The sequence below is a fragment of the Phyllobates terribilis genome, unplaced genomic scaffold, assembly GCF_046119375.1.
Source record: "Phyllobates terribilis strain yellow unplaced genomic scaffold, ASM4611937v1 Scaffold_5__5_contigs__length_657084704, whole genome shotgun sequence".
Classification (NCBI taxonomy): Eukaryota; Metazoa; Chordata; class Amphibia; order Anura; family Dendrobatidae; genus Phyllobates; species Phyllobates terribilis.
The window spans coordinates 126,181,487-126,199,771 of record NW_027362765.1 but is presented as its reverse complement, the minus strand read 5'-3'; the positions used below and the strand labels follow the sequence as shown (position 1 = coordinate 126,199,771).

Genomic DNA, 18,285 nt, shown 5'->3' with positions numbered 1-18,285 from the left:
TCAAATATCAATTCCAGGTGGTTTCCTAGCGTTGCTTAAGTTATTTTACCAGCTGCTGATTTTGGAACATATTTCTTACGTATAGACGCAGCCACTGAGGCCAGAATTGCTTCAATAATGTTTTTTCTTTTTTTTTTCAGATATTCAGCACCCTACCATATGGTTTTTGGGGCACTCCTACATCTTCCAAACCGGCCAGAGAGCAGAATGTAGACATAGAGGCAGAAGCCTGGGTGTTCAAGAATGTGGCGGTTCATTGAAGAGGGATCCGTGACCTTCGCTGGTCTCAAATCCTATTTAAATCCATCGACATCAGCAGAATTGTAGAGGCCTGGTGGTCTTGCTGATTCTTACTGGGGGTAATGACCTCTGTTTCCTTAGCATGTAGTAGCTATTATCATTGATGACGATTGATCTGGAGCGGTAACCCACTTTCATTTCCCAACTTCTCATCTGTAGTTCCCTGGCTAGTTTGGCAGGGCACTAGGGATGCCGGGACGGTTGAAAAAGCTAGACGTAATGCAGGTAGTTATGCTTCGTACGAGGAAAAGCTGGATTGGTTGTACGGCACAAACAATCAGAAGGGGAAAATAGCCACCTTACGCGGCCTGATAGCATACATCTTAATGGCATAGGCCTGGACATATTTCCCAGTGTCCTCCAAGATGGCTTGGAGCAGGCATTGTTTTTGCTCGGTGAGGGTCAAAGCCCGGTTGGCAGCCAAGATTAATCTTTTGAAGACGACTAAAAGGTGGACTTGCCCACTGGTAGTCCGACCGTGGCATCGCATCAAGTCAGGTTTTCATGGTTATTAAACCCCTTTTCCTTCCAATTCTGTGTTTATTGTTAATTACGTCGATGTCAACGTTTTAGGAGAAAAAGAAGGGGGCAAGTTATAAGATACTTGATTGATTTAAGGAGTGTGGTGTATTTGTGATCTCCACAGCCTTATTTCTACATCTAATCTCTACATGACAGATGCGGTAATGGACATTGCTGCAGGCAGTGGCGTAACTACAATAGGTGCAGGGGTTGCAATTGCAACCGGGCCCTAAAGCAGCCCTAACGGGCCTCAAAAGTTTCTTTGGCCTATATGAAAAGAGCAATACTATTAAAAACTAGCATTAATTGGGCGTCCTGTTGGAGCTTTTGCATTGGGGCCCATGAGCTTCAAGTTATGCCACTGGCTGCAGGCATCAGATTCTGTATAAGGGACTGGCGTTCCCCTGCACAGTACACATCCGCCCTTTAACATGTGTCTAGGCAGCGCTGTCCCTTTAATAGGTGGGGAATAAGGATTTCTTAGAAATAGAAAGTGAAACTCAAGGCTGATGTTTCGCACTTGTCGGCAAGTAGGGTAAAAGTTTCATTTCAGTTTGCTCCTTAATATCTTCAGTAAGAAACTCACCTGTGAGCCGCGATTGTCCTATACGAGGGGTAAGTGCATTTGTTTTGTGCCGATGTAGCTGAGTTGAGCTCAGGCTTCAGAAGGAGGACTCTATGTTAAGCTACTATAGTAGATTTATCTGCAGTCCTATGTAAGTCCACTGTAGAATATGACATAGGCTGTAACAAAGCATAAAAAGATACAAAAGTAGAAAAATACTTGATTTAGGCTGATGTATAGTGGAAAAACTGCATCTTGGCTGTAAGTAAGATTCTCTCAAGTCCTCTTAAAAAACTGATTGGAAAACTCTTCTTATTCATTTCTATGGGAAATTTACTTTGCTGTTCATATGAGGGGTTTTCTGAGTTTTTTTTCTACTGTTCACCCTTTATTGGAGCAGAAACTGAGTGAAAACTCTCCAAATCCTCCTCAAAAAGTCGGAACTCCTCAAAAACTTGTCTATGTGCACACAGCGTCCTCTAGACGCCGGGACAGCAGCCGAGTTTTCCCAAGCGAAACTGCTTCAGGATATAAACAGCGGCTTTTTTCCTGAAACAGCCCTGCAAGCAGTTTTGCCGTTGTTTTCGCTGCACCTTTTCTCTTATGTCTTCATTAAGAGAGCTTGGAAGCTGCCCACCAGTCACCACTCGATGGCTGTAGCTGCGCCCCCGGCACTGACTGACAGCCGGCCCGCATTCAGAGCTGCTGTCAGTCAGGGGCCAGGGGCACAGTTACAGCCATCGAGTGGTGACTGAACCAGCACCGCTCCTGTGACTGACACTGGAAGGCTGCGGGGAAAATAAAGTTAATTTTCTCCCTGCAGCGTTCGGCTAAGTGCATGCATAGGGCAGGGTAATAATGCTATTAACCCCCTATCTGCAGGTTAATAGCGTTATTTCTGATGACAGATTCCTTTCAAGCCCTCGAAGAAGTAACAGAATACTGAACATGTGCACAGCAATGTCGTTTTGAACCGCCAAGATTTTGAGGAGGATTTGGAGATTTGCCGCTCAGTTTCTCCTCCATAACCTCCATGTGAACATAGAGTTTTGACAGATCTTCTGGTGAGAATTCCAATCTGACTGAAAACCAATATGGTGACACTGACAGGATATGTGCAGGGCACAGGCATAAAGTAATTTTTAATGTTTTCTGTCAGGATCTGCAAAGTACAAGTAAAACACTGTTTCTTTAAAAATGCCAGGCACAGATGGCCAGGGTGCCCGCATCTATTTTTGTGGAACTCGGGTATTGTTGTGTCCACTTCATACAATGGTTCAGGCTCATCAGACACTGTATTCTGTATATTTAATCACAAAGTCCGCTCTGTGTGCCAGACAACAGTGCTGTCCTTCATATCGGCTGGCCTGGGAGCAACTACAGGTGCCAGCATGTCCCACACACCCTTGGTCATGTGCAGGGTATGAACAGCCAATATCACTTCCTGGTGAAGGTTTCATGATTATCAGTCAGCCCTTGCAGTGTTCACACTGACCACTAGATGTCAGGCTACACTCCACCCTGAAAAGGAATGTCATCACACTTTACAGCCTGTAGTAAAACTGAATATTACAGCAATCTAAGCAAGTTATATTGTCTTATCTAAATAACTGCAATATTTTAAAACTACAAGGTCCTGAATTAATGGAAATTTACTATATTTACATGTTTCTTCTCAAGGTAGCAGGACTATAGGCATTTTCACATCTTCAACATGTTTGGATACAACACGGAAGAATGCTGGAATGCAGACTATGACTCCACCTGGGAGGATGAGGAACCCCCTCAAAAAAAGCAGAAATCACTTTGGGTAGGACCCTACTTCCCATATTAAAATCAATGTTAAAGGGCCGGAAAGCCCATCTTTAGAAATGGTGCCACGTTGCACCTGCTGAATCATGGTAAAGTTTTACTTCCTCGCAAGATCTGTGCTTGCTGTCAGGAAACAGGAACAGATAAACATATTACCTATACGTCTGCTACAATGTATATGTTGTCTATCCCAGAGACGTTGAATATGGAAACTTTACTACAAACTCTTAACTATTGCATTTATCACAAACCAGAATTTTCCCTTTCACTGACAGCAAGCAGAGATCTTAGAACACAAAATGCAGCACGATAATGAGATTTTCCCATGCAAAAAAAACAATTAAGCGCTCCGAGAGGCCGCCTTACATTAGGTTAGGAACGCCCGCATGCGTATTTTTGGTGCATTTGGCACTGAGTGGATTTTGGATCTTTTCTTTTCAGGACAACTTCAGTAACAGATCGGCAAGAGACATGCAGAACTACAGACATGAATACGGCGAACCGGACCTGGACACTGCCGATGACCTGGTAACTACCCCAGCGAGAGCCAATGTCTCACAGCTGCCATTATATGCCCCATTATATGGCGTGTGTTATCCTGATTGTACAAATTCCAATTGGAACCGATAACTTTAGCACCAATTCCGGTCAGATCGGCGCGGCATCTAATGATTCTGTCCGTGCATCCGACTAACACAGTTTCTCCATAGGATTATCCAGAAGAAATGCCAAACCTGCTGTTCTACCAGAACCGGATAGCGTTTCAGCCTTACGGTGAGTACAGCCAGAGTCTGAGAAGTCTTCTCTATTTTCTCATACTTTCCCAGACTCCTGAATGGCGGCATGTAATACAGTAATATATCTACAGTCATGGCCAAAAGTATTGAGAATGAGACAAATAGTAATTTTTCCAAAGTTTACTGCTTCATTTTTTGTAATGGCAATTTGCATATACTCCTGAATGTCAAAGAGTGATCAGCTTAACAGCAATTACTGTACTTGCAAAGTCAATATTTGCCCAGAAAATGAACTTTAACCCCCAAAACACATTTCAACATCATTGCAGTCCTGCCTTAAAAGGAGCAGCTAACATCGTTTTAGTGATTGATCCATTAATACAGGTGTGGGTGTTGATGAGGACAGGGTTGGCGATCAATCAGTCATGATTAAGTAAGAATGACATCACTGGACACTTTAAAAGGAGGCTGGTTCTTGGTATCATTGTTTCTCTTCAGTTAACCATGGTTATCTCTAAAGAAACACGTGCAGCCATCATTGCACTGCACAAAAATGGCCTAACAGGGAAGAGTATCGCAGCTACAAAGATTGCACCTCAGTCAACAATCTATCGCATCATCAAGAACTTCAAGGAGAGAGCTTCTATTGTTGTCAAAAAGGCTCCAGGGCACCCAAGAAAGACCAGCAAGCGCCAGGACCGTATCTTAAAACTGTTTCAGCTGCGGGATCGGACTACCAGCAGTGCCGAGCTTGCTCAGGAATGGCAGCAGGCTGGTGTGAGTGCTTCTGCACGCACTGTGAGACGGAGACTCTTTGAGCAAGGGCTGGTTTCAAGGAGGGCAGCTAAGAAGCCACTTCTCTCCAGAAAAAACATCAGGGACCGACTGATATTCTGCAAAAGGTACAGGGAGTGGACTGCTGAGGACTGGGGCAAAGTCATTTTCTCTGATGAATCCCCTTTTCGATTGTTTGGGACATCTGGAAAACAGCTTATTCGGAGAAGAAGAGGTGAGCGCTACCACCAGTCTTGTCTCATGCCAACTGTAAAGCATCCTGAAACCATTCATGTGGGGGTTGCTTCTCAGCCAAGGGAATCGGCTCACTCACAGTCTTGCCTAAAAACACAGCCATAAATAAAGAATGGTACCAGAATGTCCTCCAAGAGCAACTTCTCCCAACCGTCCAAGAGCAGTTTGGCGCCCAACAATGCCTTTTCCAGCATGATGGAGCACCTTGCCATAAAGCAAAGGTGATAACTAAATGGCTCATGGAACAAAACATAGAGATTTTGGGTCCATGGCCTGGAAACTCCCCAGATCTTAATCCCATTGAGAACTTGTGGTCAATCATCAAGAGACGGGTGGACAAACAAAAACCAACAAATTCTGGCAAAATGCAAGCATTGATTATGCAAGAATGGACTGCTATCAGTCAGGATTTGGTCCAAAAGTTGATTGAGAGCATGCCAGGGAGAATTACAGAGGTCTTGAAGAAGAAGGGGCAACACTGCAAATATTGACTTGCTGCATTAACTCATTCTAACTGTCAATATAACCTATTGGTACTCATAATATGATTGCAATTATATTTCTGTATGTGATATAAACATCAGACAAACACTAATAAAAACCAGAGTCCAGCAGATCATGTGAAAATAAAATTTTGGTGTCATTCTCAAAACTTTTGGCCATGACTGTACTGCTCCTCAGTATTAGTCAGATTTAACATTCAGTACACTAGGAAAGCTGAGGGACAATGCAGATGTAATGACGACCGTATTGGTTGACACGTATGCTCCAGCTTTGCTGTATTGTTAGTTGATTCCCTTTCCTCCATGCTTTACACTGCAGCTCTGCTGGTTTACATTGGTTTTCTGTCAGTCAATAATTAATACATTAATGATGACCACCTTGACTGATCAATTCTCTTCACCAAATGCAGGGGCAAGAATAGAGTATATTCATTTTTCTTGGTGGAACAACTATGAGGAACTTGAATCCAATCACTCCTACATCCAGTGGTGAGTCTAAGGCAGGGATGTCAAACTCAAATACATAGAAGGCCAAAATGTTAAAGCTTGGACAAAGTCGAGGGCCATCCTCCATACAATATAATGGCCCCACATAGTGCTCCATAAAGTATAATGGCTCCACATAGTTCTCCATACAGTATAATGGCCCCATATAGTGCTTCATACAGAATAATGGGCCCCACATAGTTCCCATACAGAATAATGGGCCCCACATAGTCCTCCATACAGAATAATGGCCCCACATAGTCCTCCATACAGGATAATGGGCCCCACATAATCCTTCATACAGAATAATGGCCCCACATAGTCCTTCAAAAAGAATAATGGCCCCACATAGTCCTCCATACAGAATAATGGGCCCCACATAGTCCTCCATACAGAATAATGGCCCCACATAGTCCTCCATACAGGATAATGGGCCCACATAATCCTTCATACAGAATAATGGCCCCACATAGTCTTTCAAAAAGAATAATGGGCCCCACATAGTCCTCCATACAGAATAATGGGCCCCACATAGTCCTCCATACAGAATAATGGGCCACACATAGTCCTCCATACAGAATAATGGGCCCCATATAGTCCTCCATACAGAATAATGGGCCCCACATAGTCCTCCATACAGAATAATGGGCCCCACATAGTTCTCCATACAGGATAATGAGCCCCACATAGTCCTCCATACAGAATAATGGCCCCACATAGCCCTCCATACAAAATAATGGCCCCACATAGCCCTCCATACAGAATAATGGCCTCACATAGTCCTCCATACAGTATAATGGCCTCACATAGTCCTCCATACAGTATAATGGCCTCACATAGTCCTCCATACAGTATAATAGACCCACATAGTGCTCCATACAGTATAATGGCCTCACGTAGTCCTCCATACAGTATAATGGACCCACATAGTCCTCCATACAGTATAATGGTCCTCACATAGTGATCCATACAGAATAATGGCCTCACATAGTCCTCCATACAGTATTATGGCCCTGTCTGGCAACGCGGGACAAATATACTCACACTGCGGGCCAGATTTGGTCCATGGGCCAGAGTTTGACATGTGTGGTCTAAGAGATGTGAATGTTGGAGGGGGCCCATATCACTATATAAGGCTTTATTCACACATCAGTATTTTTGATCAGTATTTCATCAGCATTTGTATGCCAGAATCAAGAGTGTCTCCAAAACACAGAACAGGTGTCAATATTTCAATTATAGTTTTTCTCTGTAAGTGCCACTTCTGGTTCTGACTTATAAAGACCAATGCAGAATACTGACCAATTACTGAACGTGTAAATGTAGCCAAATAAAAAGTCCTGTAACTTTCTACTATATTTTAAATTCCAAGTCTCCATAGTTTTCAATGATGGCTGTTTACACCCTGAAGCTACAACCCCAATACTTGTCACAGCTGAGGGTTTGTTATAATTGTATCATGTTTCTTAGGCCATGTACACATGTTCAGTATTTGGTCAGTATTTTACCTCAGTTATTTGTAGCCAAAACCAGGAGTGGGTGATAAATCCAGAAGTGGTGACGTGTTTCTATTATACTTCTCTGATTGTTCCACTCCTGGTCTTGGCTTACAAATACTGAGGTAAAAAACTGACCAAATACTGAGTGTGTGAATGTGGCCTTATAATTGTAGACAGTAGCACGGTCTTGTTTTCGGAGGGGTAACTATCCTGGGATGACTTTAGGTGGGAACAATTAATTTCTATTTTTATAAGCTGCTTTGTAAAACAGAATATTATTACAGGTTGTTTCCGCTGCGAGAGCCCGGGGTGAACCGGTACGCCACCCCACTGACCCCGGCAGAAATTAAGGTAAATTAGGATGTAAAGACAATCATTACCTGACACCATATAATGTATGGAGAGTGGATCTTATGTATGTGCAGCGGGTATAATGTACAGAATGGTTATTTAAAGTGGATGTTTTAAATGAAAATGACTTGATTAAATCAAGCTTTTGTGTCACAGCTATTGTTGTAAAAAATTTTGCCAATGTGTTTTTTTTTTCATATTACAATCTGTATTATAAAACAAATTATTAATCTTGCAGTATTCACAGCGGCCAATGGGACGCTTTTAGATTCATACTATCTGTTCTTTACAGAAGAATTTTCAACAGTCTCATTATCATCATAGGCACAATTACAATGACAGATGATCCTTCTATACCCAGCTGATAACACAGTATCCACCAGCTGTCACAGCTGCCCCTCCCTTTACGGTGACCTTTGCACACGCTCATTAGCTGCTTCATTACAATAGTTAGGGTCCGGGTCTGTTCATTGTGGCTAATGTACATGTGAATTTTTTGAAACTACAGGAAGTTTGAATCTAAAAAAATCCACAGTGGCCAGTGTAAAAATTGCAAAATTTATATTTTGTATTTATTATACAGATTGTGATGTGCAAAAAAATTTTTTTTGCACAAAAACCTGATGTAAATAACAGGTCATTTTCTGAGGCTAGCTGCTTCCCTTTAATGTATGGTGTGTATATAACATGTGTGTGTATATACAGCGGGTGAAATAAGTATTGAACAAGTCACCAATTTTCAAAGTAAATATATTTCTAAAGGTGCTATTGACATGAAATTCTCAGCAGATGTCGGTAACAACCTGTCCAATCCACACAGGCAATGAAATCAAACCATAAATATCTATAAAGAAAGTTATGCGTAACTTGAAGAATGTGTGGAAGAATGGGCCAAAATCACACCTGAGCAATGCATGTGACTAGTTTCTCCATACAGGAGGCGCCTTGAAGCTGTCATCACCAGCAGAGGATTTTGTACGAAGTATTAAATACATTTCAGTAAGCGTGTTCAATACTTTTTCCCTGTATAATTTATCATCCTATAACTTAATTTATGGACATCTATAGTTTGATTTCTTTGCCTGTGTGGATTTGACAAGTTATTACCCACATTTGTTGAGAATTTCATGTCAATAGCACCTTTAGAAATATATTTACTTATAAAATTGGTGATGTGTTCAATATTTATTTCACCCACTATATAATATATGGAGTATGTGCACAGGTTGTGGTTATATTGTACGGACTGTTTGTCATGTACGGAACAGGTTTATAATGAATGTATGTACTGTGTATATAATGTATTGATTATATATATATATATATATATATAATATCTAGAGGATGAGGGCAGATGAAGACGTCATGTGGAGGCTCCTCGAGTCTTACAAGCTCATGCTGGGGTTTTATGGCATTCAACTTCTGGACGAGAAAAGCGGAGAAGTGTCCCGGACAGAGAACTGGGAGGAGAGATATCACAATCTAAACCGGTGAGTGAGATTCTGAAATTCGAGCAAGTGTCATCCAGCTTTCCCAGACACCTGAATGTCAACTTAGGCGGAAGTAATAAGATGGTCTTACTGCCACTTGGCTTTCCCAGACATGTGCAGTGACACAACCCCTGTGTGACCTGCAATGGGGCCATATTTGTTGCCACCCCGCCATTGTTTTTGTCTGTCTGATAAAGCTGGGTAACAACCAAACCACATTATATATCTGTACACTTTGGTATGTCTGGGAAAGCTGGATGACAACCACTATAGCAGCTCTTACAGATGCACTGGGGGTTGTCAGCCTCCCTAGACTTCGGAATCAGTCCAGTTCTGACAAATGACAGATTTACGTCAAAGCTCTCTATTCTTCGAAACCGTTTGAGGAAATAAAAGGTTCAGTTAAAGGACAAGTTCAATGCAATGTCTTTTAAGCCGGTTTCACGCGTCCTGATTTTTCCGGTACTGGAAAAACCAGTACCAGAGATATCCGTGTCCGTGTGTGGCACACGTGTGGCAACCATGTGCCGCATCAGGAGCACACGTATCTGCGCCTGGGAATCAGTGTACAGTTAGCGCTGTTCCTCTAGAGCCGGGTGCTGAACACGGCCCTCATCATTGTCCCTAGCTCACGCTGTGATCAGCACGAGCAAAGGACAATGTTGGGAGTAGTAGTCTGCTCTCGCAGTGTCCATGTGTAAAAATAAGGCTAAAATAATAAAATCCTTATACTCACCTGTCCGGAGATGTCCCCCGCTGTAAGCGGTCAGAGGATTACAGCGGGGGACATCTCCGGACAGGTGAGTATAAGGATTTTATTATTTTAGTCTTATTTTTACACATGGACACTGCGAGAGCAGACTACTACTCCCAACATTGTCCTTTGCTCGTGCTGATCACAGCGCGAGCAAGGGACAATGATGAGGGCAGCATTCAGCACCCGGTGCTTGGGAACAGCGCTAACTGTACACTGATTCCCAGGCGGACATTTTGCGGCTCGTGCAGCATGTAAAAAACGTCAGCGTGTGGAGTATACGGACACACGGTCCGTGAAAACACACTGACATGTGCGCAAACCCATAGATTTGAATGGGTTAGGCGTGTGTCCAGTACGTGTGGAAACTGTCACCACACGTACCAGAGATACTGACGTGTGAAAGAGCCCTTAGGGGAACGAACACTTTTTTAACAATTAAGTTTATGGGAAACTAATCCTAACATACGATCATCCATTTATCAGGTCCGCACATGCCCTGGAGTCTGGAGATGTATAGCAACTAGTGTTGAGCGATACCTTCCGATATCAGGAAATATCGGATCGGATTGGATCGGGCCGATACCCAAAAAGTATCGGATATCGCCGATTCCGATACCGGAAACCAATGCAAGTCAATGGGACACAAATATCGGAATGAAAATAAACCCTTTCTTTCCTTGTAGGTTAATTCTACATGAAGGAAAACAACTAACAATAATGTAGAATGTATTGGGGGAGGTGGTTGCCCAAATCGATGGGAACAGTGCTCACAGTGAAACATGAAAAGCCGGCAATTCAGCAGCGGCATACACCGGTACCCGACAATTTATAACAGAAAGAATAGAGCATCACACATAGATTAGATAGATAGAAACATGTCAGTCACATATATAAGTACAGTGATAGTGTTGATTACTGTACTTGTCATTTAGTGTTAAAATAAAGGATTTATTAAAAAAAAAAATTGGCGTGGGATCCCCCATAATTTTAGTCTCTAGCGGAGGTTAAGCAGACGGCTGGGGCAGATGTTTGAAGCCTGGGAAGGGGGTAATACCCACGGAGCTTCCCAGGCTACTAATATCAGCCCCCAGCTGAATACCTAGCCTTTACTAGCTATTAAAATGGGAGACCCCCCAAAAAAAATGACGTGGGGTCCCCCCTATTTTAATAGCTAGCAAAGGCTAGGCAGACAGCTGGGGGCTGATATTAATAGCCCAGGAAGGGTGCCATGAATATTGGCCCCCTCCCAGGCTAGAAACACCAGCCGTCAGCCGCCCCAGAAATGGCGCATCCATAGGATGCTCCAATTCTGGCACTTAGCCTCGCTCTTCCACGCTGCCCTGGTGCGGTGGCAGGGGGTAATAGGGTTGGGGTTCATGTCAGCGCCAGCTGCCATGAAGCCCAGGTTAGTAATGATGGGCGTCTATAAGACACCCCCATTACTAACCTACAAAGTGTTAAAAATAAAAAACACACACTACACCCAGAAAAAAATAATTTATTTGAAATAAAACACACCATTTTATTTAATTCTTAGTTTACTAAAAAAAAATAGTTACCTGTCCACGTTCCTGCGCTGATCTCCCATGCACAGCTGTCACATCTGGAGATGGTGACAGCTGTGCATGGCTGCTGTAAGCTCACGCTGCCGGGAACACGTCCGCTCCCGACAGCGGGAGCCACTGACTGAGGTCACCGGAGTGCATTCAGGCAGCGCAGCTCCGGAGACCTCCTTTACGGCACTGCTGTACCGTGGGAATTTCTCACGGTACAGCAGGGCCGTAAAGGAGCTGACCGGAGCAGCGCTGCCTGAACTCCGGCGAACCCGCTCATGCAATGACGGGGCTGCTTTACGGCCCCATCATTCTAGCGGCGGCAGCGGTTCAGAGCGGTCACATTCTATGTGGCTGCTCTAAACTGGAGATCATCGTGGGACAATCGTGGACTATTACGGAGGGGTAAGGATAAGGTTGTGGTTTATTATTTTATATTTTATTACAGGAGATCGATGGCTTCGGGGAATTAGGTGTCTAGGTGAGTATAGGCGTAGTTTTTTATGTTTTACTTTATTTTAGGTGGCGATCGGTGGGGACAGGTAATGTATAAACTAATTTATTTTAGGTAACCACTGGCCACCAATGACATGTATTTAAAATTTATTGGGGACCAAAAACAAATATATATGGGGGCCTAAAAGAATAAAAGATGTATAGGGGCAAAAAAATAACATATGGGGCAGTTTAAATAGCAGGATCAGGCTGATGGGAACTACTGCTCCCATCGAGCTGATCCTGCTGGCACTAGTGGATGGGGGACAGACATAGGCCGATGGGAGTAGTAGTGTCACATCGGCCTATGTCTGCCTGCACGCACACACCCGCAAACATCGCACAGACACCGCGCACACCCGCAAACATCGCACAGACACCGCACACACCCGCAGACATCGCACAGACACCGCGCACACCCGCAGACATCGCACAGACACCGCACACACCCGCAGACATCGCACAGACACTCGCAGACATCGCACAGACACCGCACACACCCGCAGACATCGCACAGACACCGCACACACCCGCAGACATCGCACAGACACCGCACACACCCGCAGACATCGGACAGACACCGCGCACACACTAATCATGACGGGTCTGATGGTCTGCGAGGTGAGGCTGACCTGTGTGGCCGTGGGAAAGTTCATGTGAGTTCATGCAGTCAAGCATGAACTCACATGAACCCTCTGAGGGCACCGCGGCTACTTCAAATGAACAGCTGATCAGCATCACCTGATACCTCAGCTGTTCATTTGAAATAACCGGCGGAAAAGCGCAGCACAGAACGGGAAAGCCCGCGGTGAAGTCTTTTCACTGCCGGCTTCCCCGCCCGGGTCCTTCGCTCCCCGCTCCTTGGTGCTGCGCTCCCCGCCTGGTCCTAACTTACGATCGGGATGGGGGGAGCGGAGGATCGGGGTGGGAGGCTGCGGGGAAGCAGTATGGGGCTGTGTGATTGCTTAAAAGCCTGCGGCTATTTACCGCCCGCTGGCTTTTAAACAATCAGGAGAATTCTCTCACGCTGGGATGGCATTCTGATGACAGGCTGGATCGCAGCTGAGCGCTGCCATCCAGCTTGTCATCCTGCAGAGCGCAGGCATTATGGGAACTTCCGATTCCGGTATTCGATATTCTAAAAGTATCGGAATTAAGTATCGGAATTCCGATACCGCGAATATCGGCCGATACCCGATATTTCAGTATCGGAATGCTCAACACTAATAGCAACACATCTGTCCAAAATGGAAAGTTTCCATTTTTTAACTTCCGCAAATTTTGGCTTTCCACAACTTTTTGCACTTTTGCTGACATACCCGGATGAGGCTATGATTTCTGCTTGAGGAGTTGTAGTCGTGAATAACATCACTGGGGTGAAATGATGAAAACAAACAAAAATAAAAACGTAATTCTGACAATTTTGTTTTAGGTTACATTTATGTGATTTAAGCAGTTACACAATGGCGTTCAGAGGCAGAAGTGGGAAGTCAGAAGCAGGTGCCAGCTGTATAACACAGCCTGCACATACACTGGGTGGAAAGGGCATCTGATCCTGCTGCATACACCTGCACCCTCCCCATGATGTACTATTACACCCTGGGGCAAAAAGGTGTTAAAATGGATCCATCAAATGAATCAGTTTAAAAAACAGAAACTTTGGTTTGCATCCAATTTTTTTTTTCCCAATTTTATATTCACCTGGATCTGTTACAAGCAGCAATATAACCCCGATACTGTCTAAAAAGGTACATTTACCATGCAGGGGCCCCAGAAAGTCCAAGATCCCAGCTTTTCCAAACCTGGAAACTATAGTATTTTAACCTCTGTTATTTTCTTTTACACAGTCGCAGCCACAACAACCTGCGGATCACCCGGATCCTGAAGTGTTTGGGGGAGATGGGATATGATCACCTTCAGGCCCCTCTGGTCCAGTTTTTCCTGGAGGAGACCTTGTGTAACAACCAGCTACCCAACGTAAAAAGAAGTGTCCTGGACTATTTCATGTTCACCGTGAAGGACAAGCAGCAGCGTAGGAGGCTGGTGCACTTTGCCTGGGAGAACTACAAATCCCAGAGACCATTTATCTGGGGGCCAGTGGAGAAACTCCGAAATCTCACAGCTGAGAAAGAGAAGGAAAATGAAGGAACTACAGAAGAAATGGAAAGGAAAGAAGAAAACCCAAGACCTCCCAGTAATGATCTACACCAGCATCTTCAGCAGGAGACTGGGACTGAGGACATGGGAGATGACAGCAGATCTGGTGTGGGCAGGACACAGGACCATGAAGCTTCAGAACCGAAAGATGCTGTGACTAGCTCAAGAAATGAGTGGCCGATAACAGAGGACAGTAGCTCAGAAAATGAGCAACAGACAACAGAGGACAATAGCGCAGTAAATGAGCGGCAGATAACAGAGGACAGTAGCTCAGGAAATGAGCAACAGACAACAGAGGACAATAGCGCAGTAAATGAGCGGCACATAACAGAGGACAGTAGCTCAGGAAATGAGCAACAGACAACAGAGGACAATAGCGCAGTAAATGAGCGGCAGATAACAGAGGACAGTAGCTCAGGAAATGAGCAACAGACAACAGAGGACAATAGCTCAAGAAATGAGCGGCAGATAACAGAGGACAGTAGCTCTGGAAATGAGCAACTGACAACAGAGGACAATAGCTCAGTAAATGAGCGACAGATAACAGAGGACAGTAGCTCAGGAAATGAGCAACAGACAACAGAGGACAATAGCTCAGTAAATGAGCGGCCGATAACAGAGGACAGTAGCTCAGAAAATGAGCAACAGACAACAGAGGACGATAGCTCAATAAATGAGCGGCAGACAACAGAGGACAATAGCTCAAGAAATGAGCAACAGACAACAGAGGACAGTAGCTCAGGATATAAGCGGCAGATAACAGAGGACAATAACACAAGAAATGAGCATCAGACAACAGAGGACAATACCTCAAGAAATGAGCGGCAGATAACAGAGGACAATAGCTCAAGAAATGAGCAACTGACAACAGAGGACAATAGCTCAAGATATAAGCGGCAGATAACAGAGGACAATAACACAAGAAATGAGCATCAGACAACAGAGGACAATAGCTCAAGAAATGAGCGGCAGATAACAGAGGACAATAGCTCAAGAAATGAGCGGCAGATAACAGAGGACAATAACACAAGAAATGAGCATCAGACAACAGAGGACAGCAGCTCAGGATATGAGCAACAGACAACAGAGAACAATAGCTCAGCAACTAAGCGGCTGATAACAATAGACAATGGATCAGGAAATGAGCGGCTGATGACAGAGAACATTAGCTTGGCAAAAGAGAATCTGATAACAGTGGGCAATAGCTCAGGGAATGAGCAGCTGATAACAGAGAGCAATATCATATCAAATGAACTGCTAGTAACACAGGATAATGGCTCAGGAAACAAGCAGTTGATAACAGCAGTAACAGTGGGCAATGGCTCAAGGAATGGGCAGCCGATAAAAAAGGACAGTAGTTCAAGGAGTGAGCAGCTGATAACAGTGGACAATAGCTTAAATTATGAGATGCCGATAAAAGATGACAATAGTTTGACATATGAGAAGCTGAAAACAGAGGACAATAGCTCAGTGAATAACAAGGCTACAGAGAGCACTAGCCTCATAAACCTTAAAGAGACACTAGTAGGAGATAAAAAGCTGTTAGCCCAGGGCACCAGAAAAGATAATGAGGGGCTGACAACAGCGGATAATGAGGGGCTGATAACAGCGGATAATGAGGGGCTGACAACAGCGGATAATGAGGGGCTGACAACAGCGGAAACTAACTTTGCCAATAAAAACAAGATCACACGAACACAACCTGGGGCTCATCAGGCGAAAGGCACACAAAATAAGGAGAAGCAAAAGTTGATGTCACATAAAGAGGACGGAATTAGGAATGAGAGCAAATGTGATTATATACTCTCTTTCTTTGGCATTTGCTGTGTGAACTGTGTTTGCTGTCGTCTGTCCTCCACATCTACTTAGAGGGATTATTGATGTTGCAGATCCCCTTCACTATTTACCCATGGATGCAATCAGCTTCTAGGTATTCTTGGGACAATTTCTCCCAATACTGCCCCGACTGTCCTTCTATATATGGGAGATGACAACTGCACTGAGCGTAGAGCAGCGGTGCTCACATTTCTGTACCTCCCCCTAGTGGAGAAGATTAATACTACTAGACTCAGTCTCAAGATCCCAGTTGCTTTGATGACTTGAAATTTTTTCCTGGCAGTCGTCGTCTTGTCTGTTATAGATTACTAATAAAGTTTTGACATTTCCTTTACAAGTCATTTAATTTATTCTTAAAAGAAATATAGACACATTAGTGTGGAGCAGATGAGGAGCCACAGGTGCCCCCTAGTCTCAGACACATCTACCACCTGTATATTCATATTCTGCCCTGTGCCCAGAAAAATAGGACTACTGGGTGGCTACAAAGGCTTCACATGAGGCCACGGCCCCACTATCAGTATTCGGTCAGTATTTTTTCTCAGGAGTGGGAACCAAAACCAGGTGAGGAACAATCAGAGAAAAGGTATAATAGAAACAAGTCACCAATTCTGCATTTATCACCCACTCCAGGTTTTGGCTTCCACTCCTGAGAAAAAATACTGACCAAATACTGATAGTGGGGCCGTGGCCTTAGGCACATATCAGCATCTGTATCATGGTCACAAGTCCCATCCTGATCGTAGGTCTACAGACCCAACCTATGCTTAACATAAAGTTCGAGCCAAAAAGTCCACGGTCAGGCCGAGATATGCGCCTATGAAACGGATGCTAAGATGCGCCCACACTGGTGTCTGAACGAGGCCTGACACAGTCAATATGACGGCTCTGGCAGGAGGAGGTCGGCCATCTTTCCAAGTTTCCTGAATGGTAAATCTACTGATGGAGTGATACATCATTGTATACCTGGGCACAAGTACACACTATGACTGGTAATAATGAATATACCCAACATTAAAGAGTAATTCTCTTTTTATATAATGATGGTATATCACTGATTATCCATCACTTTATGGTGGATGGCAGTGGGTGACCACTGTCCAGAGAGGAACTGCTGGGCGGATCATTTCACATAATGCAGTTCTCTTTATAACTGGGTGGTCGCTGTGCAAGGAAGACTTAACTCCAGGATATACAGTGAAGGAAATAATTATTTGATCCCTTGCTGTTTTTGTACGAGGGTCAGTCAATAAGTAATGCCTCCTATTTTTTTTCTCCTTTTTAATTGGCAAGAAATTCAAATGCAATTACATAGGTTGAAAACCACAACATTAACCATTAATTTGTCACTTTTCAATATAATCTCCATCCATTTCTACAGTCTTGGTCCACCGTTTAACAAGGGCATGTATTCCAGCATGGTAAAAAGCATTCTTGGGACCCACCGTGCACAAACTTTTCTGTATCCCAGTTGTCCAATAATTTTCATCACACTGCCTTTACTGAGGCAGATAATGCCACACAATTCATCTGCAGTCACCCGGCGGTCACCACGAATGATGTCATCGACTCGCTGAATGTTGCTTGGAGTCACTGCGGTTACTGGCCTGCCACTCCGCATTTTGTCAGCCAGCGGTGATGGCCCTTCAGCTGTGTTACAGCGAAGAACCCATCGTCTAACAGTACTGACATCCACTGTTGCATCACCGTACACATTTTTCAGTCTCTCATGAATTCGAATGGGCGTTTCACCTTCTGCATGCAAGAATTCAATCACAGAACGTTGTCTAATATGAACATTGATGGCAGCCATTTTGCAAACGGATACAGTCCTGCCACCTGTTGGTGCAGGAAGTTGCAATTGCTGTGGATTGGAGAAGAAGGTTTGAGGAATTGTGCCAAATTCGAATATTTAACATAACTACCTTATTTAAGGAGAGAAAAAATAGGAGGCATTACTTATTGACTGACCCTCGTAAGTTTGCCCACTGACAAAGACATGAAAAGTCTATCATTTTAAGGGTAGGTTAATTTTAACATTGAGATAGAATATCCCAAAAAAACATCAAGAAAGTCACATTGTATAAATTAGATAAATTTATTTGCATTTTGCAATGAGAAATAAGTATTTGATTCCTCTGGCAAACAACACTTAATACTTGGTGGCAAAACCCTTGTGGCAAGCACAGCAGT

At 43.9% G+C, this 18,285-nt stretch overlaps 1 protein-coding gene across 2 annotated transcripts; it reads left to right on the top strand.

Annotated features, from left to right (window-relative positions):
* The first annotated feature begins 1,285 nt into the window (after positions 1-1,285).
* LOC141272346 (uncharacterized) lies at positions 1,286-16,361 on the top strand. Of its 2 annotated transcripts, none has more exons than XM_073682961.1 (8): positions 1,286-1,437; positions 3,072-3,197; positions 3,641-3,727; positions 3,910-3,973; positions 5,879-5,957; positions 7,738-7,804; positions 9,146-9,294; positions 13,947-16,361. In XM_073682961.1, the coding sequence occupies exons 2-8, from the start codon at positions 3,102-3,104 to the stop codon at positions 16,123-16,125; spliced, it is 2,721 nt and encodes a 906-aa protein (XP_073539062.1). In that variant the 5' UTR covers positions 1,286-1,437; positions 3,072-3,101; the 3' UTR covers positions 16,126-16,361. The 2 variants fall into 2 exon arrangements, with proteins under 2 accessions (XP_073539062.1, XP_073539061.1); XM_073682960.1 differs by having other exon boundaries at positions 3,068-3,197.
* The last annotated feature ends 1,924 nt before the right edge of the window (positions 16,362-18,285 follow it).